Source organism: Mesocricetus auratus, unplaced genomic scaffold (genome assembly GCF_017639785.1).
Source record: "Mesocricetus auratus isolate SY011 unplaced genomic scaffold, BCM_Maur_2.0 Super-Scaffold_100045, whole genome shotgun sequence".
NCBI lineage: Eukaryota > Metazoa > Chordata > Mammalia > Rodentia > Cricetidae > Mesocricetus > Mesocricetus auratus.
In genome coordinates, this window is record NW_024429222.1 from 1115522 (window position 1) to 1140150 (window position 24629).

A 24629-nucleotide genomic window follows, 5' to 3' on the forward strand; every position below is an offset into this window, starting at 1 on the left:
CCTGTTAGGTGAGTTCAGACAAAGATCACCCTTTCCTCTTAGTGACATTATTCTTTTCTTCCTTGGCTATAAAAATTTCCCTTTTTTTTTATTTGAAGCTGAGCCTGATATTCTTGACCCTATATCAAAGCCCCAGTGTAAACAGTCTCCCTAACTCAAATCTGTCTTTCCATCTTTAGCGAGTGTTTAATTAAAAAGATTTTGTATTTTTAAATGTATGAGTGTTCTGCCTGCATATACATCTGTGCATTTACATGCACGCAGTGCTTGTAGAGACCAGAGGTAGCATTGGATCACTTAGGACTGGACCTGTGAGCCACCCACCATGTAGGTGCTGATATTTGAACTTAAACCCAGGGTCCCTGGAAGAGTAGCTGTGCTCTTAACAGTTGAGTGATCTCTTTAGCCCCTGGCTGTTTTATTTGCTTTATTTTTGATTTTTGCTTGAGACAGGGTATCATATAGCCTTGGCTGGCCTGGAATGTGCCATATAGAGCAGGCTGGCCTCAACTCACAGAGATATGTGTGCCTCAACCTCCCAAGTGATGGGAATTAAAGAAATGTGTCACCATGACTAGCTTTTTATCCATAAGTGTTTGAATAATTTTTACTTTAATGGCTATTCTTTGACCCTGCCACTGTATTAAAACAACTTAGTTTATGTTAATAAAAATATTTGTTTTCGCCGGGCATTGGTGGCACACGCCTTTAATCCCAGCACTTGGGAGGCAGAGGCAGGAGGATCTCTGTGAGTTTGAGACCAGCCTGGTCTACAAGAGCTAGTTCCAGGACAGCCTCCAAAGCCACAGAGAAACCCTGTCTCGAAAAAAACAAAAAAAAAATTGTTTTCTTCAAAGGAAAAATTGTTAAAGATAAAAGATATCAATCAAGAATCTGTATTCTTCGTGAACCTTCATTTGCTATGCTTGATTATGTATAAATCGGGCTAGAATGAGAGGATCCTATGCAGGTAAAACTGTTTCATAATCTCATATACAAAATCTGCTTATTTGTGTTGAGGCTTGCCTGCCCATCCCCAGTATAAACTAACCAAACGGCTTGTGTGCTCAAAGCTCACAAGTGGTAGGAATGAAAGGCCATCTTCAAGCAAGTGTTCTCTAGCAGTAGGAGTCTTAGTATCAACTATAAAAAATGTACTAACAAGATTTATATCATCAGGCAGAAAAGTGCAGTTACATTGAAAGGACCAGGTGACTGACCAAGGTTACTGTGTTCTTCTTCATCTTTCTCACCTTTCCTTTCCCCATTGAAAACAACTGCGTGAGTCACTAGAGGCAGTCAGAGATTCAATCCCCTTTAAACAGGAATCCCAGTTTCACGAGTCATGAGCAGCATCACCCGCCTTGTGATAAGAAATGACTTTCCAGCAATCTCTTCCCACAAGTTTGTGCAGTACATTTGCTAGAACTGATTATTCACTCTCAGGATTCTCATACAATCTAGGGTATGGCTTTAACATGGACTGAATAAAAGGCAACGGAATAATCAGGAATAATTAGGTAGGAAATAAAAAGATCTAAAACTAAATTTTGATGCTCACTCTGCAACAATGCTTTCTTCTCAGACATTCTATCCAGCAGACTATTAGTCCATTTTCCATGAGGAAAGAGAATTTCGTGCTTGACTAATCTGTGACAATGTCACTGGGTTGGCCATTTTTACTGGCCTTGAATTCCACTTTCCACTATGCAGCCTGAAATCAAGCTTTGACACTTCAGGTAGCTTGCAGTTCAGTAATTTATCTGTCATGTGATTTATATTAAGCTAAAAATCAAATCATGAAATTGCCTTGAAAACCTTTTATTAACTATTAACACCTATAGGGAAAGACTCCTTAATCTCAGTCAACCTGGCAGTAAATTGTCAGTTGTTTTTAATTATTCTTTTAAAAACTAATTTTGGTTTTTGACACGTTCACATAGATATATAATGTATTTGATTATGCTACACCATCCTCTCTTATCTCTCCCAATTATTGAGTTCTCTATGTAATTATGTATGCCTAAAGGTGAGAAGAAAAAAATTACTTAAAAAAGGGGTTCACAAATCACCAAGCTGAAAAATTAAATGTCAGTATTCCCTGTCAACAGCTGACAGGCCAGCAGGGGTCCTGTTAACAGCCCCATTAGAGGAGGCTTATTGCTTTAACTGGCAGTCACACCTAAAAACCTACAGAGGACCTGATGCTTAACAAATCACTTTCCTCAGCATTCAGGGCTTGAGTGCAGCAATGCAGCCAAAGGCTCTTAATGCTGTTCTGTTTATTACTGGAACCAACCAAACGATCACAGTGATCTCATTTTATGATACTGTGTGCCCTTATGGAAAATGAGGATTTAAAAATATTCCAGAGAAGGGTTTCTTACCAGATTTTCCCATATCTCAAACTGATAGGTATTCGAGGCAGTCAATGTCGTGAGAAATAAATCTAGAAGGAAAACATACAGAGATGTAAACTTTTGTAGTCATACAGATGTATACATTTAAAAGCAGGCGGAAGCAATGGTTATTAATATAATTCTACCTAAACATAAATTGTATGGCTACATTTTAGAAGGTTTGATCATATTTTTTAAAAAGCAGACAACCCTGAATTAGAACAATTAAGGGAAATGGAATCTTCCTTGTTTAGAGCACATTTGCTTTGAGACCTTCCAAAGCAATTTGTATTTTCAGGGACAATTATTTCCAGCTTTTTCTTTCTGTTCCTTTTTTGTAGAGATGCTTCATAAGCCTATACTACAGGAAGTGATTTGCAAAGCACAAAAAACAACAGGTCTACAGTGAAATCCAACACCTTCTTAATGCCAAGGCCAGGTGAATGAGCATCTATTTGAGGGATAGGATTATTGTTTTTATAATAGCAGTTATACCCAGTAACCATTAAAGGTCTAAAGTCTAACAGGTCATTCTTGGAATTTTAAAGTGGTTTCACTCTCATATGCTCTAAAATGGCTATTATTCATTGTGACTTGAGACCATGAATATTTTAAAGAAATGCTTTTCCCCAACATGGTGCTTAGCAAACTAACAGTCACATTATTTTGTGTCAAATTTTATACAAGTTTATGAAGGTGGTATATGTAATTATAGCTGGGTTCAATGAACACTAATTTGTTCACTCTTTTAATTAGTTGACCTCAAACTCCTGGCTCCAGGGAGAATAATTTTTATGTCTACACATTAAATACTTCAGCATTTGCTATCAGGCTGAAGACACTGACTCTAGAACAGAGAATTATAACATCTGATGAAGATGACTGATAACTTTTATAGTCACAGGCATACTTGGGATTTGGGTAGTGATATACCTACTGACAATCTCCTTTCATTTTGCTATACATCCTCCATATTGCACTTAGAACAATCAACAAAATGCAAAGTTATCTTCACTCCTTTTATTTGGATGGTAGTAAACACCTCCTACTTTCCATGGGAAAGCCTTATTATCTGTTTCTCTGCTCCTTCCCTACTACTAACATAGACATACTCTAACAGAGAAGTTGCCATTAGATTTTACCGTATTCCCCCATATCTGCTTGCATCTGAATGTGCATTCCATTTATACTTGCATTTTGTTCTGGCTACTTTTATTCCAACTTGACACAGGTAACCCGTGAGGAGGGAACCTCAATTGAGAAAATGCCTTCGTAAGATTGGGATGTAGCTTGTAGGGCTTTTTTAAAATTAGTGATTGATGTGGGAGGACTCAGACCATTGTAGGTGGAATCATTCTGGGCTCCTGATTTTGGTGCTATCAGAAAGCAGGGTGAGCAAGCCATGAAGCGCAAGCCCATAAACAGCACTGCTCCAAGGCCTCTGCATCAGTTTCTGCCCAGTTTCATTCCTGCCTTGGCTTTCCTCAGTGGACTCTCCAAGTTGATTTTGGCCATGGTATTTCATCAAAGAAATAACAACCTTAACTAAGACACTCTCCTACTTCAGAACCACCTTGTAAATTAATTCTTCAAATTGGTTCAGGTTTCTCCCTTTCCTTTCAGCTCTTTCTTTGAGGCATAGCATTTTCTCCATTGCTATTCCATGGGTGACATTCTGAATTCACATATGTCTTTGGAGTTTCTTGGGGATGGGAGTCTTGCTTAATTGATTCTCATCTCTGTGGTTTCTATGAACTTGGAATGAGTATGTGTTCAAATTATTATTCAGCAATTAAATGTGATTGATTGTGATGGCTACTCTTGGTTAAAAACCCAAAATAGATGTGCACATATGTTTTGCTTAATTAAATCATTTGAAGAGAGAAGATCTACTTCTAATCCATATCTTTGAGGTGGGAATACCCACCTTTAATCCTGGCCACACCTTAAGCTAGAAGTCTATATAAAGGACATGGAATAAAGCTTTTTTTTCTCCTCCTTGTTTTATTCTGGCTTACTCTTGTCTCACTAGCAAGTCTATGCCTTCACTGGCATTAGAATCTACTCCTTTGGGATTCTGGCATACATTGAGGACCAGCTGAGACATCCATCCTCCTGAACTGAGCAACCACTGGATTCTTGGACCTTCTATTCATAGGTAGCTATTTTTGGATTAGCTGATCCACAGCTTGTAAGGCATTCTAATAAATCCATATATATTAATTCTTCTATAAATTATGTTACTATAGAGAACCCTGACTAATACACTGATCATGGTGACTACTAAGAAGAATGAACACAATAATGGCACAATAATGCTTTTAAATGATTTAAAAGGTAGTAATATCTGGGTGGTGGTGGCACACACCTTTAGTTCCAGCAGAGGCAAGCAGATCTCTGAGTTTTGAGTCCAGCCTGGTCTACAGCTCAAGTTTCCAAGACAGCCAGGAATGTACAAAGAAACCCTATTTCAAAAAACAAAGAACCCCCCCAAAACTAAAACCAACCAACCAACCAACAAAAACAAAAGAAAGGAAGGAAGGAAGGAAGAAAGGAAGGAAGGAAAGAAGGAAGGAAGGAAGGAAGGAAGGAAGGAAGGAAGGAAGGAAGGGCAGTAATCAGTGTATTAAAGTGACTTGGGATTGATGAGGATCATTACTCAGAAGTTTCAGAGTCACTAAAGAAGCATTTGATAGAAACCCTGAGTTACCTGAAAGCAGTAAATGCAGAAGATAGGCACTTATGCCTCTACCATAGCACAACAGGACACAGGTCAGAGTTGTACGGACTAAATGGCTCATGCTGCTAAAATGCTGAGCCTGCTTAGTGGTAAATGAGGTAGCATCTTCCAGACAAGGATCCAAAGACTCAGTGCAGATCTTCAGGGGCCTGGAGCTACTCTGTTACCACAAAGAGTAGGTAACAGCCAGCAATTTATTGCCACTCTTAAGAAGACAATTCCCTTTTCCTAGCTGGTACTGTATGAGTCTTATAGTGACTTCATAAAATGTAGTAAATTATGAACTTCTTGCTTTATGCATATTTGGAAACCTTAAGAACTATAACATACAGTGCTACTATTTCATAGTTTCACTACCTGCTTGTTAAAGCCCTGGAAAGCACTGATGCTACACCAGCAAGTGTAGTAAAGCTACATTTGAAGTGCCTTGTAGATACATTAAAAAAATCTCATTTCAGTTTTGAATTATGTAAAGAGGTTATGGAAAATGTTTATTATTTGGAGAAATAGTATAGAGATAATTAATTATTAATAACTCATATAAAGAAGCATATTTCAGAGTGAATGAAATAACTATTAGAAAAAAAACTTTAGAATATAGGCTACAAGATAGTGTCTTCTACATATGATGGGGAAGCTTCATCCAAGAAATTGCAACAATAACCTGCACAATGACAACACTAGCTGACATGCCAAAGAGGCCTCTTACAAGGCCATATCCCTAAAGAACTAAGGCAACTGATGTGTGTTCAGTGAGGAAGAATCAGTCTTTTTCAGTGACAAGTCTGATAATGTTGATAGTCAGATACTCCTGAAGTCAGTCCTAAACACAATCATATGAACAATACTAAATGGGCTCAGAAGGTTGGATCTATATATACATGTATCTGTGTGTATATGTGCATATATAAATATTAGAATCAGTCTTCTCCAGGGACAAGCCTGATAACCCTGATTTCATAGGTCAATCCTGTAGTCAGTCTTAAACAAATACACATATGAATAACACAGTAGATGGACTCAAAAGGTTGTATTCATATATACACAAGTGTACATGTGCATACATACATACACTCACATATAAATAAATAACTAGGTCATGAATTTGAAAGATTGTTGGAAGCCTTTATCATTTATAACAGAAATAGATGAACCCCCATTAAAAGATGGTATTAGAGACATTAAGAAAAGTTGGAAAGAGGAGAGGAAGAGATGGAAATGATATAAATCTAGTTCTTATGTATAAAATTCTAAAAGATAAATAAAAGATTTAGAGACCTAAGAGATGGCTAAGTAGCTAATTATGACTGCCACTGAGTCTGATAACCAGAGTTTAAGTTGAGGGTCACACGATAGAAGCAGCTAATTCACTCTAGAAAACTGTTCTCTGGCTGCCACAGGAGTGTACTCTCCCCACCTCAACACATATAAAATCAATAAATGTAATAAAAAAAGAAAAAAGCTTAGTCAACAAAGCAACAAAGCCTCACTCTCTCTAATAGGTACGTTACACAATAGACTGAAAGGAAATACACCCAAGATAATGGTAATAGATGCTCCCAGATCACCTCTTAGGAATGAAGGATTTACCTGATGAGCTGCTAGAAATTCTGCTATTACACAGTCTTAAAGAAGAGGTTTTGGGAAGTCGACAATTCACTGGAAAGAGCAATTTATTGGCAAGATCATGGACACACAAAGAATTCACAATAACCCTGTGGGGGGTCGCTCATTCCCATGTAGTTTAACTGACATTGGATAAAAATGCAGCTCTGGTTCCTTTCCTTCTCATTCATTAATAGACTATTTCCTAGAATGAAACTTCCTACATAGAAGCTTCTCAGAGTCTGTTTCCCAGGGAACCAAACTAATAGCAATTGCTATACAAAGTGACTGAGAAAAGCAGACGAGAATGTAGAGTTGGACTACCTAATATGACGAACAGCAGAGTGAGACCAGCAAAGATATCTCTCCCTATCTTGAGATAGTATTCTGGTATCTAATATTTCAGGCTTTTACATGAATGTGGGCTAAATTCTAACTGTGAGGACAGTGCATTCAACAGCTATGGCTATATTGTCAACAATGTGAGAAGAAAGCCATGATGGTCAAGCTTGGTTGGTTAGCAATTAAACACTAAGTGTGGATGACTTCACAGTGGCCAAACAGAGGCAGTTAGTGGTCAGTTCTTTCAGAAGAGCTCAGACAACTGAGCAGCAGCATTTCAAGGTGAGGGGCTGAAGGAAGATCCAGAAACCTGGGGTGGCAGCACACAAAGAGGAACAAAGCACACTGGAAGCAACCATTCAGTTCTCTGTCTGGGGAGACTGATCATTAGTGGAAAGGATAAATGAGACCCCTAGCAGATGCTACCGGTGAAGATGCCAGCAATTTTAGCTACAGAACTGTGGAGCCCTCCCAGTTAGATGAGTTGCCTAGAGTTGGCACAGCAGCTTTGCTTTAAACAAAGAACTTGGATTGTGAGTTTGTAGCACCCAGGTCCACATTGTTGTAGCATGGTCCCATCTTGAAAACCAAACCATTGTTAGAATTCACATGACCCTAGAGGACAGACATCATTCAGTGTCTTACACTATAGAAAACAGGCTGTTCATCATAGTAAAGGACAGTGACTCGGCCCTGAAACGCAAGGCACTTGGCTCTGCCCTCCTATTACCTGCTGCTGCTGTTTGCTACCACCGGACTTAAGGACAACACAGCAGCCTCTAACCCCAACTTCCTCTACAACTGGCCATTGTTGGTGTATGGCCTTGTGAAGTACATGCTGCCACTCCAAAGAGTAAACCTCTTGGGTTCGAAGGCTCCTGTTACTGATGTTGGCTACTATCATGATGTGTTATCAGGAAATCTGAGTATGTGCCCCTCACTGGCCCTTGTTTCCACATAGTTCTATCATGGGCCATATAGCAGCACCACTCCTAGAGCCACCAAAGACCCACATTATCAAAGGAGTTTCTGAGGCTTTATATTGCTTATTTCTTTTGGCCCATGCGCCCTTAAGCACCTGACAGACCTTATTAAACAGCAAGTAGAAAATCTTGCCGCAAGGCCTATCCAGATTCATTATTAGAGGCTGGCCATGAAAGAGAGTGGTCCTTATCAGAAAGCTGAGGATAGCAATGGCAAGGAGGAAGGCGACCTTAGCCTAATGTTCCCAGTCTCTACATAGCAAAAAGGAGACAAACTCCCATGGGGCATATAATCTACTCGTGGGCCCCCTTGTCGCCCCAGCCAGGGGCCTTGGAAGGCCTCTTTACCCACAAAAATAACTACCCCTATTGATGGCTGATTGAGGAGGGATCCCTTCTGATGCTTTCACTCCCTAAGTCAGGAGCTTTGACGGCTGGCAAAGTAATCCAAAAATGGGTAAGGTGGAAGCCTCTCAGATCGATCATAAAACCATCCTTGTGGTTTTCGGGTAATTTATACTCCAGCTGCACCTAATATCTGTTTAACCAGAAAGGGGGAGATGTCAGGGTCCTCCGGCCATCAACCAGATATGGCTGCCTCACATACTCATAAGAGAAGCCATGACTCAACCCTCATAGAGAGTACGTGACTCTGGACCACGCTGCTACCTCTGCCAAATTCCAGAAACAGACCTGTGGCTTATCTGCCTAGTCACTAGGGCATAGGCTTAAACAATAGAAGGTAGAATGTGAAAGATAAAGTTAGAGTCTGCAGTTAGGTTACCAGAGGACACAGGAGGACCTACCCATCCCACTGACCTTTGCTCCACCAGGCTCATTGCAGCTGCAGCACACCCCATTCCTTCCCCTCCTCCCTCCCCCTATATAAATCCCTTTGGGGTGAAATAAAGTTGTCGCCTTGATCAGAATCCTGTCTTGGCATCCATTCTTTGTAACCCCTGTCCTCCATCTTTCTCCTAGGTGTCTACCAGACCCACGGTGAATGTCCTGCAGGTTGGAAAAAGGCAGGGTTAAGGACCCAAATATTCAGGATCACAAGACCAGGCACAATACTGACTGCTAAGAAGCCTTTGCATTTTGTGGTGTTCAGCCTTGGGTGCCGAGGACATACCTCCCACTCTCAATAGTCCTGGAGTGGCTGCCGTGGAATCATGATAGAGGGTTATCCATCTCACTGCTGTGTGCACTACTCCTACTAAAGTGCTTTCAACCCCATGACTAGGGTATTTTCCTTGACCGAAACCACTGAAAGAGACTATCTACAGTGCCAACTGGAAACCAAGCCTATCAAATTAACACCAGAGACAACTAGATCAGTACCATACTCATTCTCAGAAGAATGTGGTCTACCTTGAAAGAGATTTTTATAAAACTTGGTGACAACAACTAATTTCAACAGATGGACAAATTATCAGTGAAGCAAACCAGCAATTATTAAAAAACAAGGCAACAGGCCGGGCGGTGGTGGCGCACGCCTTTAATCCCAGCACTCGGGAGGCAGAGGCAGGCGGATCTCTGTGAGTTCGAGGCCAGGCTGGACCGATAGCCTCCAAAACAATACAGAGAAACCCTGTCTCGTAAAAACCAAAAAGAAAAAAACAAAAAACAAAAAAAAACAAGGCAACATAATGTTGCTGGAGTTTTCTTGTCTCAACAGGCCCTGTCGCCGTTTAGCCCCAAATAAACACACAGAGACATATATTAATTTTTAAATTGTTGGCTGATGGCTAGGGCTTCGTATTGGCTAGCTCTGTCTTAATTATTAACCCATAACTACTAATCTATGTATTTCTACATGACCTTATCTTACCAGAGAATGCCTGGCACATCCTATTCTTCTGGTCCCTACATGGCGTCTCCTCATGGTGCCCCTCTTCCTCTCTCCCCAGCATTCTCCTCATCTCCTCTCCCTACCTATCTTCCTGCCTCTATTGGCCAAGCGGTGTTTTATTCATCAATCAATAAGAGAAACATATATACAGAAGGACATCCTTCATCAACATAATGCTTCCAAAAACTACAATATTTCTAGAAGCATAAATAAAATGTTATGGAGAAGGGCATAAAAACTTTGAAGTGACAACCCCAAGGAAATTCAAAGAGCTTACAAGGGAATACAGACAAGTAATCGTATCAAATTATGGGAAAAATTGTTAAATGAGTAAGAAATTTGGAAAAATATTGCAAAAAAATAAAAAGAAAGCCTGTAAGAAACGTAAGTGAAATCTCAACGACAAGATAAAGCAGAACTTTTGAATAGAAGAAATATCTCATGAGATATCTGCATCATGTGATGTGACCAGGTTACAGACTATAGGAGCCTGCTATGTTTCCCTTCACAAAAGAGGACCAGAGGCAAAAATAACATCCATGTCATCAGACTGTTTGAGGCAGTGCACTGGCCCCAGTGGATATGTGGCAGAGACAAACACCTGAGAGAGAATAAATCAACTTTATTAAAGGGTACTAAAGCACATAGATGGGAGACGTGAATAGTAAGTGTGTGTGTATGTGTGTATGTATGTATGTATGTATGTATGTATGTATGTATGTCTCTGTCTCCAATTTTCTTGTGGACCTTCCACACTATTCTCTATGATAGCTATACTGACTTACACTCCAAGGCAGTGTAGAAGAATTTCCTATTTTTTGCATGTTTTTTTTCCTCTCCAATAATAGTTGCTCTAACTGTGGAGAGAATCTCATTGTTCTTTTGATTTGTAGTTTTTTGATGATTGATGATGTTGAGCATTATTTCTTATATTTACACATTCAATTTTTTCTTTTGAGAAATGTGTATCAGATTATTTGCCTTTTAAGTTGTATTATTTGCTTTATGTTACATTTTTGTGCCCTTTCTATACCAAGATATACATCCATTGTCAGATAATTATAGCCAGTATTTTAATTTTCTTCAATCTTAATGTTTCCTTTGCTATTTATTTTTCATCTTTGAGGCATTTTAGGTCAGTAACCTGTATCCCCTCATTTATTACAGTGGCTACACTTTTTCCAGTTAACTATTTTGATGCGGTTGTTGGTAGTCTGTAGGTCTCTGATGAGATTTCCGTTTTTTTCCACTGTTTTGTGTATGATGTTGTTGGTACCGCTCCATCTTGTGGTTTCTCCTGAGACTGGAACTGTGATACCTTGACTTTGTTCCTGTTACTCGTGACTGCTGGTTGCTTTGGGTGTTCAGCATCCTTTATGGTGTTCAGCATCCCTTTAGATCCAATGTTTGCTGTATGTAACTGGGTAAGCCAGTGTTGGAAGCTTATCAGTTTGCAATTGTCACTTCTTCCTGTTTCATTGTAACTGTATTTCATTTTACAATTTGTGACCTAAAGTCCATTTTATTTATAAATACCTACCTCTCATTTTGTTTTCCATTTTGATTTTATACCTTCTCTTACTCCCTCATTTTCAGTTTATGTATGTTCTTCAAATGAAGTAAGTTTTTTGCAGTCACAATATCATTCACTGGGTCTAATTTTTACCCCTGTAGGGGGATAGTCTGTATCGTTTACCAGGGAAATTAAATCCATTTACATTGAAAGTCTTACTGTTAAATAAGGTTATGTTCTTGGCATCTTGATGTGCTATTTTCTTGTTGTTCTGTAGTTTTCTGTTCCTCTCTTCTTTTTCTGGTTCCTATTTTTGGTTTGGTAATTTTTTCTATTGATAGGATTTGATTACTTTTTTCTCTGTGTATATACACCTTGCTGGTGATATTTGTATGTCTACATAACTTCTTGGTGAAGCTTCCATCCTTTTGCTTCTCCTGTAGGAGTTTCTTAAGTATTTCTTGTAGACCTGTTGTAGAAAGCATAAGTTGTTTTGTCTTTTTCTAATTTTTATTTTATGTGTATGAGGTGTTCTGCCTACATTTTTCTGTGTATCATGTATGTGTCTTCACCTGGAACTGGAGTTACAGATGGTTTCAGCCATCTGTTGCTAGGAATCAAACCCAGGTTCTCGAACACGTGCTTTTAACAATCTCTTCAGCTCTGGGTTCTCTTGTCTTAAGAAAAGAAAAAATCTACTCCTTGATATCTAAAGGAAAACTTTGGTGGCTATACTATACTTCAGTGGTATTTTTTTCTTTCTTTAAGGACTATGAACATATCATTCCACTCTCTCCTGGCCTATCACATTTATACAAAGTAAATCTGCTGTTAATTAAAGGGGATCCCTTATAAATGATTGTTTTAAATTTAGATTTCTGACTCTGTTAGAGTTTGACAGTTTGACTATGATATGCCTCTGAGAGGGCCTTTATTACTACTGTTATTCTATTTGAGTCCTACTAATGTTCTTTTCCTGAAGAAATACAAGATTTATAAAATTTTAAAGAATAATTTCTTTAACTTTTCTATTCCCTATCCTTCCTTTCCTTCTCCCTTTGGTTCACAGGCAACTATAATACACAGGCTGCCTTGCTCTGTGATCTCCTGTAAGTATCAAAGGTGCTTTTTAAATAATTCTTCTTCATCTGTCTGGGTTATTTCAAGAGTTTGGTCTTCATGCTCAGTAATCTTACTTTTATCTAAAATTCTTCTCTTCAGGTCTTGCATTGTTTTGGGGGGGTGTTTTGTTTTGTTTAGTGACTCCTTAACTGCAAATTTGATTTTTGCTGGATTTCTCATTCATATCACAGCCTGTCTTACCAGTTTCTCTGAATTGACTGTCTGTATTCTTTTGTATGTACTATGTTTTCAAGAATGTATAGCCTTTTATTATATTTATGGGTGTGTATGTGTGCACACGAGGGCCTGTGCATGCCCTCACATGTTATAGTACACCTTTGGGAGTCAAAGGACTTTTCTCCACCTCTCTTCTGGGTCCTGGGAATCAAAATCTGGCATCTTCACGGCTCAAGATTATGCCCTGTAGTACTAGCTGTGCTTGGATGACTTTGGGGGAGGCATCAAGGAAGAAGTGACATGTAAACTGGGCAGCAATGTGTCACTCTTCTGCACTTGTACATGTACGCCTGTGTGTGAGTGCTCACGTGCATGGATGCACATGGAGGTCAGAGGTTGAAGTTTGAATGCCTTCCTCAAATGCTTAGCCATCTAATTTTCAAAACTTTTCTTCCATGTTTTGATAATTTCATAGATGATGAGTCAATATTGAGTCAATATTGGTTATTTTCGCCCCCTGCCCCCTACCGCTTCTCATTCCCTTCCTTCTCATGCTGAAACTTTTTAATGAGCACCTCTTCATTTTACACTGGGTGTCTTCCTTTATGCTCTCAACTATGTTTGAGACAGGGTCTTTCACTGAACCTGGAGCAAGGTTGGTTGGCCACGAGGCTGGATGGGTTCTGTTTGTCCTAGTGCCGGTGCAGTGTCTAGGAGCATATGCAGCTATATCTCGTCTTTATTAGGATCTTGGGATCTGAACTGAGATTCTCATGCTTACATATAAAGTATTTTACCCACTGGGCCATCTTCCTAGTACCAGAAATGTGCCACTTTAATCAATTAAATAAGCATTTCATTATCAATAAATGACATTTTATAGTTCTTAAAGTTTTTTTAACACATTAAAATAAAATAATCAAATCAAGAAACTGAATTAAGACACTTTTGAGCCGGATGGTGGTGGCGCATGCCTTTAATCCCAGCACTTGGGAGGCAGAGGCAGGCGGATCTCTGTGAGTTCATGACCAGCCTGGTCTACAAGAGCTAGTTCCAGGACAGCCTCCAAAGCCACAGAGAAACCCTATCTTGAAAAAACAAAAAAAGAAACAAAGCAAAACAAAACAAAAAAGACACTTTTGAAAACAAATGAGACATATATCTTTCTACATGGCCCCAAACAAAACCATAGACCTGAGCTTATTTTATTAATGCAGTAGGCATGCTATGTACACTTGACAATTATAAAAACTGTCTATTTCAGCTTTGACATCTGAGGTTGATAATTACAAAAAGTTAGTAACTTATTCAGCATGATGGATGACCTTTAATTTTTATAGTCCCTAACTTTCCCTTCTAAAATGTAAACAAAAACAAGGATAACATTGGTACAGAATGAGATGTTAGGGCTAGCAAGAGGGTTTAGCTAGTGAAACTGCTTGCCGAATAAACCTGGGTTCTATCCCTGGAACACAAGTTTATAAAGCAAAGCAAAACAAAACAGAAACAGGACACAGTAGTGTTCAACTTAACCCTAGCACTCCTAGGGTAATGGAATGGGTAATTCCAACACTCTTATGGAGAGATGGTAGGTGGAGGCAGGAAAAATTCCTTGAGCTGACCATGGCAGAAACAATAGAGACCCTACCCCAATAACAAAGAAGTCAAGAACTGACTCCTGAAGGTTTTCTTTTGATTTACAGACACACACACACAGGGACACACACACACACACAGAGACACTAATGTGAACATATGTATCTCTGTGTACACATGCATACCTCACATATAATTAACGCTGCCACCCCCCACATGCACACACACAGACATGCACACACACAAGCATACAACTAATAAAGATATATTAAAATGTTTTTAAAACTTCAATTCTATTAGCTATATTAAATAATTAAAATAACAATCCTAATTTAAAGAACATTTGCAAATTGTAAACCTTATAGTTACTTATCAATCTTAAATTAACTCCTTTCCTTCCTTTCTCTGCCTACTTAATTGTAAAAGTTACTTATACATTAGTTTAAGAGTATTAACTTCAGTACAAGTTTTTTTAAATGACAAAGGATCTTAAAAGAGAACTAAAAGTTTTAGTATCCCAAACTGAAAACTAATTAAATCAGCGTACCAAAAATAAGAAATAGTTTATCAAGCCAGACAAGGAAGTTCTAATGTTTTGTTAATTTCTCATTTTAAAATTTATAGAATGAATAACATGACAGAATAACTCTACTTAGCATCCATCATAAAATCTTCATCTTCAATGTGATCAAACTACCCAATGTGATATTAGGATTGACAACTTTTAGGTAGACAAATGTCTACTAGATGCAAAAGTACCCTTCTAGAATGAGAGGCAATGATCAGAAGCACCGATGTCACTTTGCACTATTTCTGTTGTAGAATATTGTCTTCAGGATGACATGGGCATCTTGAAACTTGAGCAGTTGTGGTTACCAACAAGAAACACAAGATTTGATTTGTTTTAACATTCCCCTATGGAGTTGGGTGACTCCAGTCCCTTACCCCATCTTGTACCCTAGCTATGTTTGATCCTGCATGTGGCCTCTGGTAGTGCTGTACCATATAAAACATGTGGAAGTCTAAGACAGGGTTTCCATCTGCAGCTTTTGGGAAGATTGTCTTCTCCACTGGAGTGTAACTTGCCAGTGACATAACTGTTAGGGAGTTAACATTGCTCCTGTAAGTAATTCCTTCCCCATGCTCTTGTAAGCCCAATAAACTCACTGTTCCCTAAACTGGACTTGGATGGAATTGTATCCTTGTTCATTGGTGCCTGGTCTGGGATGAACAGATGTTTATTCATTTCTCTTCAGAATAAGGAACATGACCACTTTTCTGTAAAACAGTAGTGTTATTCAGAAGGGTATCTTCATGGCTCAAGATTATGCCCTGGAGGAAAGGCAGGCTGTAACACAGACAACTCCAAAGCTGTGCTTTAAGAAAAGCTCACTTGATCCAAAAGAGCATGTGGTGGAACTCAAACTCAAGTGTGTGCTCCCAAAAAATAGAGATTTTTTGTGGAAAAAAAAAAGAGACTCAGCTTACTAAACAGTAAACCAGATACTTTACTAATAAATAACCATCTGGAGAACTATTAAGAACCTTCATGGAAGCCAGGTGTTGGTGGTGCACGTCTTTAATCCTAGCACTCGGGAGGCAGAGGCAGGCAGAACTCTGTGAGTTCAAGGCTAGTCTGGGCTATAGAGTGAGTGCCAGGACAGCCTCCAAAACTACAGAGACACCCTGTCTCAAAAAACAAAAAAACAAAAACAAGCAAACAACAACAAAACAACCTTCATGGAGTATGAATAAACTTGTAACACTGATACCCCCCAAAAAAACCTTGCAAAGGAATCCATACACAATTATTATATGAGTCTTAGGGGCTGTCTTCAGAGATGCTGTGTACATTCAGAAAGGAGCTGACTCCATTCTTTGAGGATTGATTGCTGACAGCTTTTAAATTTCACCCCTCTTGTGCCTCCTCCTATCTGTGCAAGCTGATACAAAAAGTCTAGATGCCACAGGTCAGGAAGGAAGCTCACAATATGCCACCTAGAGCCCACCTCCAAAGCATACACAAACAAACCCTCTAAGACTGCCCTATCAAACATTCCAGACCAGACCAGATAGGAAGGGCCATCATTCTAAGCAAAGAATGTTTTATTAGTTGACCAATGAATTGTTTAAGTCCCTGATGATATATACTTTCAACTTACAGACCAAAGTTTGAGGCATGTGTGTCAATAATTCTTTTACAGGATGGTCACCATTATTAAAACATCTTATTTCCAAAAAGAGAAGTGTGGGAAAAAAGGCAAGTGCAATCCACATGCAGGAAAGCAAACCTGGGAGCAGAAAGTGTGGCGAGAGTGACTAGATATCAAGGCAACAGAGGAAAACTTCAAAGGAGAACTGCAAATGCCCTCAAAGGTCACAGCAAAGCATATAAACTACAGCTAAGCTGTATCAGTAGCTGACTGGACGGGCAACAATACCAGCAATCGTCACGACCGACTGACAGCATTCATGCAATTTGCAGCAGAGAGGAAAGAAGAATAAAGAAAGTCAACAGAGTCTCAGAGTAAAGTGATGTGACATCAAGTACAGGAACAAACGTGTAAGTCTCTACAGGTGTCATGGGAAAGAAGAAAAAATCCTTAATTCTACCATATCCCAGTAGCTGGGAACTAAATGTTCAAACAAAGACCTGTGGATATATTCTGGAGAATGTTTTATATTCAATTAATCCTATAATATACAGAAACATAAAATATTGGCAAAATACAACCCTAAGAAGAAGAGTAGGACAAGCTGTATTAGATTAAGAAAGTCACACAAGACAGTAAGCTGATTTCATAGGAAGAAAAAGAGAATCAGAAATTTAGGTTAACATGTTATTAGTGTAGACACAAAAACATATAAGTTAACAACTGTAACAATTATAGGTGAGTATGTAATGGAAGTACTCTATACAGGCACTAAAGGGGGTAATAAATGCAGTTATGTAGGAGTAAGACTTTTCTGCCTCACTGGAATTATGTTAGTGCATATCTGAAGTAGATACTGATAGGTGCTAATGTGGGAAAGTCTTACTTGGTGAGAGCAGCAACAAGCTGCTACTTTGCTTCAAGTAAGTAGTTCTCAGGTGTACACACCTGCAACGGAGACCAGAGGAGAATGGGATTTGTACAGAGAAGCTCATTTCCAGCCCATCTATTCAGTCCACGAAATGGATAGTGAATAAAAATTTAGATGGTGGTAACAATCATTGATGAGGATAGATACTGACACATGTCTAATGAACAGTTGAAAGTCTGTTGTGAGGTTTTTCTTTTTAAGTGTTAAAGCTTTGCTTGTAAATGGGTTTGTACGTGAAATCAAAGAGGGAAGAAAAACAGATGAATGCTAAAATAGATTAAATCACCTCAAATAATATTCAAATAAAACCAAGTATTATTGTGCTCATCATTATAAAACTACTCCTGAAATTTATAGGTATTAACTTAAAAATTGACCACTGATGTAGCTGTCTTGCCTGTGAATGTGGCCACACCCTTTTGGTCGTGGCTTCAGGTGGATGGAAGCCAAAAGAGGGAAGCCTAAGGCATGGTTCTCACTTGTGCAGGTCTTTCTCTTGGGTCAGCTGGATCTGGTAGGAAGGGCAGAGAAGAGCTCCCTTGGTGCTTTGTATTTTTCTGTGTAAGTACTCCCAAATAAACACCCATTTATCTTGGCTCTAGTGAAATCATTACATTCTCGCCTTCACACTGAAGTATGTTCCTTTGATTTTAACAATTACTTAATGACTATAACTATGTATAAATACATCATACTTAATGACGACCCAAGTTCATAAGAGACCAGACATGTACATAAAAAATAATGTAAGCTTGAGGTCAAAATTACCATCAAGTGAGAAGTGAGTCTGCTTAGCAGGGGAAAGATTTGCCTGGAAAGTCTGATGACCTGATCCCGATCCCCAAACTGAAGAGAAGGAAAGAACCGATTTCTCTCTCTCTCTCTCTCTCTCTCTCTCTCTCTCTCTCTCTCTCTCTCTCTCTCTCTCTCTCTCTCTCTCTCTCTCTCTCTCTCTCTCTCTCTCTCTCTCTCTCTCTTTCTCTCTGTCTCTCTCTCTCTGTCTCTCTGTCTCTCTCTCTGTCTCTCTCTCTCTCTCTCTCACACACACACACACACACACACACACACACACACACACACACAAAGTATCATCAAGGATGCACATGAGCACCCGAACTGGAGAGACGCTCACATAAAGTACACCAGAACCCTGCACAGACTGTTGATAGCTGAGCCCTTGAATTTTCCCCAGATCGTGAAGCTTGGGAAAGAGTAGGTTACACAGAACTAAAGTGCAAAGGCAAAAAACCCGAGATCATAGAGAACTAAGTACTCAGATCAGGTTGCTCAAGGAAATACCTTATCCTAAACTAAACTTTAAGATCATCCCCTCAACTTCATCCACCAGCACATTTAATTAAAAAAAATTTAGCTATGTGAAACCATGCACAACATCCGCTTTGAAAACATTAGCATTTCTGTGTGCTGCTTGTTTGCTAAAGGATCTGGTCATAGGACTGTCTTGTGCACACTCTGGCAGTCTCATTTGGGAATCAGGACTGAGTACTGACACCTTTGGAGTTGTTTCAATACATGTTCAACATGTACATGTTCACCCATCTTTTCATTTTTCAAGAACTATTTACTGAGTGCTTAAATTTGTGATTAAAATTATTGTTTTTGAGACAGTCTCACTAAGTAGCCCAGGTTGGCCATCAACTCATGATATCCCTGTCCTAGTTTCCTGATCACTATGAACCACCACACCTGGCTGAGTACTTAGACATTGGTTCCTGCATTCTTATAAAGAAGGAAAACATACCCATGAAGAGAAAAACCAAGCCATGCTGCATAATCCAGGTCAACTAGCCCACAAGCTTCCTCCCATGTTCAAGTTGTTAAATATTTTCTGATTGAACTGGGTGCAGTAATTCAATGAGACAAAGGCTTAAGCAACACCTTGGGATAGAGCACAGTTAAACATTTAAGGAAACTACCCATTTCTGTCTCTGCTGCTAGACTGGAAATCAGTTTAGTGGAAACAAACTTACAAATTAACTGAGTATAGAGCAGAGTATAGATCATACAGCTAATAACTGGCAGAGCAGATTTCCCATCTCAAAACCTGAGTGCTCCTTGCTACACTGTGTGAAGCTGAGTCCCTAGTGTGGCCAGTGTGTGACCTCTGGTCTCTCTTGGTACTTTATCTTGCCCCTACCACACACACCTAGGTAGCACTTTTCCTATGGGCACACCTTCAGCTCTGCTTTGATGCTGCTAAAGCTTTTGCAAAACATCTTCCAAGTAGACACCCATGCAGCCCATGCCCTTATCTCCTTTAGGTTTTCATTCAGTGCCATTTTTTAAGTGATAAGCACCTCCACCAGCTGGCCCTCTGTATCCATTCTCCCTACTTTGCTTCTCTTTCACGTGGCAACTGTGTAAGTACTTAGCCAGGTGCAGTAGTTCACAGAGCTTAGGAGACTGGGGCAGAAGGATGAAGAACTGATGGGCCACTTAGTGAAACTGCCTCAAAAACAATGAATTTAATTAAAACCATGTGCGAACCTACTTCAAAAAGGTGGAAGACTACACACACATTGAAAACCTACACTTTAAAGGTTAAAATTGAGGTTTTAGAACAAACCTATCAATTATGATTGAAACAATTAAGAATCATAGGGAAGAGCTGGGCATGGAAGCAGATGCCTTTAATCCCAGAGGCAGGCCAGCCTGGTCTACACAGCGAGTTCTACAAGAGTCACATCCACACAGAGAAACGGGGGGGGTTGAGAATCACAGGTGAAATCATTATAGCAGTAAAATACATAATTTTATTTAATACGCTAAAAAAGGAGAGTTTCTTATTAATATATCTAAAGACACCAAATAGTATATTAAAATGTAATTTTCTCTTTTGGAGTTCAATTATCAATGAAAATATTTAACTCTGAAATGTCTAAAAAGCTGTTTCAAAAGCTTATGTGTTGTCAACAGATATCAGATGAAGAATACACCTGTATTCAGAAAGCAGACTCAAGAAATACAAAACCATGCAATGCAATATACTACTAAATATATCAGTATCTTGGTAAAAAGAGACTGCTAATGTTTCAGTATCCAGTGACTCAGTTGTCCAAAGAATATTTACATTTACTTAGCAGCAGCAGAAAAGGCTCCATTGTCACTTTTCATTCCCTCAAGTATATTGGGGTGGGAGCAAGGAAAGGGAGGAAAGGCTACTCCCCAGAGCACAGGCATTGCTAAATCCCCAAACAAGGTAAGCATAGCTATTAGCTGTTGGCATAAGTGCAACTGCTATCTTCCTCCAGGGCGCCATCAAAGTGGAAGAAGTAGGAGAGGTGGGGGTGGGAAGGCAAAGGAGGAGAAAGAAGACTCAAATTCAAGCTGTGACTGAGGCGGAGGAAAAGTTCAGTGACTATAAGAAGAATAAAGAGAGAATAATGAAAGGGCTTTGTAAGTATAATGAGGATGGTTTCCCACCCCTCATTTTCTTGGGGATGGACTGTAGTTGGCTGGACAGTCCTAGGATGACAATGTCTGCAATCTAGGAACATCAGGTAAGACAAGTGTGCTTGTAATAATGCTTCTAGGATGGCCAGGAGAAATGAAGACTGCAGGGGGAAGGGTGAAAACAAAAGTTAACTCAATGAGAGCTCAAAGAGGTTCAAAAGCATAGCAAGCATGGCGTCTTAGCAGACAGTCATGTGAACAGAGATTGGGGGTAGTAAGTTTTCCAGCACCCACAAGGCACAGGGGATGAACTGAGACAGCTGAGGTGGGAGGTAACAATGCTGGGCTGGGTCATCTCTGTGGATTCTGAAGTAACCTACATTTCACACAACAGCTACATCCCTATGTAGGAAGTACATCTCCAGGGAACTAGCAAATTTGTACACGTGAGAAATCAAAGCAGAAGACAGTTGTATAGCTAGAAGGCAGATGCTTCCAAGGAAATTTGTCCAGCTAGTGCTGAGGATTAAAGATGTTTTCCTAAGACCAGAATGTGAGCTGTGGCACATTCTACTTGAGACACTTAGAAGGGTGCTTCCTTTAACTGTGAAGGAAACACTGTAGAAACAGAAAGGATGCAGCTGAGAATGGTGATCACTGACCGGCATGTGATAAGACAGAACAGAAGTATAGAAGAGGGCACAGGTGGGGAATTTACAAAACTCAAGTCCATGGTTCCCTGCATCAGGCACTGGAAACAAGTCAGCAGCCAAGGAAGCAAAGAGAAAACAGGAACGAATTGGACACAAACAGCATCTCAGATGAAGCCTGATGGTTCACCTATACAGTACTGATTCTCAGCAGGCCTCTTCTACCTTCTATGGGATACTGGGAAATGACTAAAGACATTGTTGGTTAAGCTGGGCATTGGTGGCGCACGCCTTTAATCCCAGCACTCGGGAGGCAGAGGCAGGCGGATCTCTGTGAGTTCGAGACCAACCTGGTCTACCGATCGAGTTCCAGGACAGGATCCAAAACAATACAGAGAAACTCTGTCTCGAAAAACCAAAAAAAAAAAAAAATTGTTGGTTGCTACTGGAATGTAAAAGGTGGAAGTCGTGGTTGGCACATGCTGCCAAACCCAAAGACCTAAGTTCAAACCCTGGGATCTACATGGTAGAAGGAAAGAAATGACCTCTGCAAGTTGTTCTCTGACTTCACAGTTCCCCTGCCCCACCAAAATAAATGTATGCATCAGAAATTTTGAAAAAGAAAGTAAAAGTTAAGGATGCTGCCAAACATCTTACAATGTGCAGATAGCAACATATGCTAAAGATCCAATCAAACTATTAACAGTGCCACACTAGAGATCTCAAAGCAGAGGAAGTAGCAAGGACAGAATGAAGGAATTCAAGGGTGTTCAAGAAAAAGTAGAGTCTGGTTCAGTAGAAGCATTTGACATTAGCAGAGAACAAGAGAGAAAACCTGGAAGATAGCCAGGAATAAGAATAGATGCTTGTAAAGGAACTAGAGCCTCTTTGACGACATTGAAAAGAGTCACTCACATCTTTGAGCAATGAATGTTATAAAACCACAGAGTGGAAAGGCTTTACAGATAACTGGAGAGCTGATAATCTGATCTTTTCTGTTTATAAGTACTTCTAAACATAACTGCAATTACTTCTTAATCTTCAATTGAAGTATCATTTCGTTAACTGAGTTGTAAGGCTCCAAGAGATAGATAGTGGGCTAGGTATACCCAGAAGTCAGGCCCCAAATTCAGATTTTAAGGTAGATCTTTTAAAATAACTATTGTGTACATTTGAGAATATGATACCATGAGATGCATAATTATAAATAATGACAAAATGGTTACAGTGAAACATGTTGATGTCTCTACCTCAGCTTCCCATTTCTTTGTGGCAAAACATCTATAATGTACTCATTTTAGCTGTGGTCTCCATGTCATGTGCTAATCATTCAACTACCGAAAAACTGCTAACTACCCTTTGACTTGAGCCTACGTATTTTTTCCCTCCTACCTTACCTATGGTAAACATTTTAATCTTACCCCCTCTCCCTTCCTCTGCCCCTCCCTATCCACCTGTGTCTCTCTGTCTCTCTCTATGTGTGTGTGCATGTATGATGTATGCATAAAAACATTTTCACTTTGCACTGGTTAGCTTTAGCAGTTGTCAACTGGCACAGCTGAGAATCATCAGCAGGGAATCCCAATGAGGGGTTACTTAATTGGGCCTGCTACACAGGCATGTCTTTGGGTGATTGTCTTGATGGTTAAGTGATGTAAAAAGACCCACTATGATGTGGTCAGCACCATTTCAAAGAAAGTTAGCTGAGCATAAGCAGTGAGCAAACAGGCACAGCAAGGGTCCATTAGGGTCTCTCTGCTCTTGACTGTGAATGTGATGTGACTAGCTGCTTGAGTTCATGCCTTAACTTCCCCTTAATGACAGACTGCACCCTATAGTTGTTAGCCAAATAAACCCTTTCTCCTCTAACTTGCTTTCTGGCAGAGTAGTTTACCATAGCTATAGAAATGAAACTAGAATGAACGAATGAACTAACCAACACACACACACACACACACACACACACACACAGGAGCGCGTGCGTGCACCTTCCTGTCAGATTAAATATTTTACTTTAAAACTATTTCTCATATAAGTAAAATTAAAAATTATTTCTGTATCTGGTTTGCTTAGTTTAGAATAATGTCCTTAGGCCCATCTGTGTTATACAAATCTCCCTTTTGTAAGGTCTGAAAACCATTCCACTATATGTGTGCATAATCATTCTATACATATAACTCCCCTAATTCACAATATCTTTCTCTACTCATTTGTTGATGGATATTTCCAGTCAGTTTGTATCCTGCCTGTTGCAACTGATGTTACAACGAAATAAACAGTATAGACATTCTTTTGGCATGGTGACTTTATCCTAGAGAAGACATGACTAGGTTATGCAGCAATTCTATTTTTACTTTTAAAATAAATTTCATACTGTTTTTTAATAATGACTATACCAATCTACATTCCTATCAACAGCATAAATTTTTTCTCTATGTCTTTGATGATCAGCCATACTGACTGCCTTGCCTTATACCTGTTAGTTCTTTTACACTGTATTTTCATGTTATATGACCATTTATAATTGAACTACACTTAAGTTATATAAATTTGTTTTAATTTTTATATTAACTTTTTATCAGAGATATGCTTTGCAAATATTCTCCCAATCCACAAGCCATTTTTTTAAAATTTAAACTTATCATGTACCCTTTCAAATTCTGAAATCAGAAAAAAATATGGAAAAGTCTAATTTCCCCTCTGACTCCCACTGTCTATGGAGAAGTACAAGGGACGATAAGTGAAGAAGCACAAGATAGAAAAAGAAAGGGAAGAGGGACTGCGCCGATGTGAGAGATATCCAACGGCTGGCTCCTCAAGTACTGAGCACGAGTTGTGCTGCTAGCTACTGGAAATGTTTGCCCAAGCCAAGGCTGAGGCACTGCCCTTGTGCAGCCTCTCTAACCCCTCTTCAGGAACAGCGCAGGCTGAGCTGGCACCAGTGTAAGCTGGCTTGGCTCACTTCAGTTAGCAGTTACTTTCTGTAATGATGGAGATTTATAAAAGCCTAAAGATAATTGAGGCAATCTGCTCCTAAGAAGAGAGTATTAAATTGCTTTTTCTGTTCCACTCCCTGAAAACAAATGAAGCCAGCAGATAAGGCCACAAAGGCAGTAACATCCCCAGATGAATCAGATCCTTTCTGACAGGAG

General features: G+C 39.4%; 1 protein-coding gene across 3 annotated transcripts in view; it reads right to left on the reverse strand.

Moving 5' to 3' along the window:
• Itfg1 (integrin alpha FG-GAP repeat containing 1) overlaps positions 1-24629 on the reverse strand; it is a 128869-nt gene that overhangs the window by 59666 nt on the left and 44574 nt on the right. For all 3 annotated transcript variants that reach the window (XM_040735391.1, XM_040735390.1, XM_040735392.1), the window contains exon 7: positions 2388-2449. In XM_040735391.1, coding sequence (XP_040591325.1) covers positions 2388-2449 — 62 coding nt within the window. The remainder of the gene's footprint in view (positions 1-2387; positions 2450-24629) is intronic.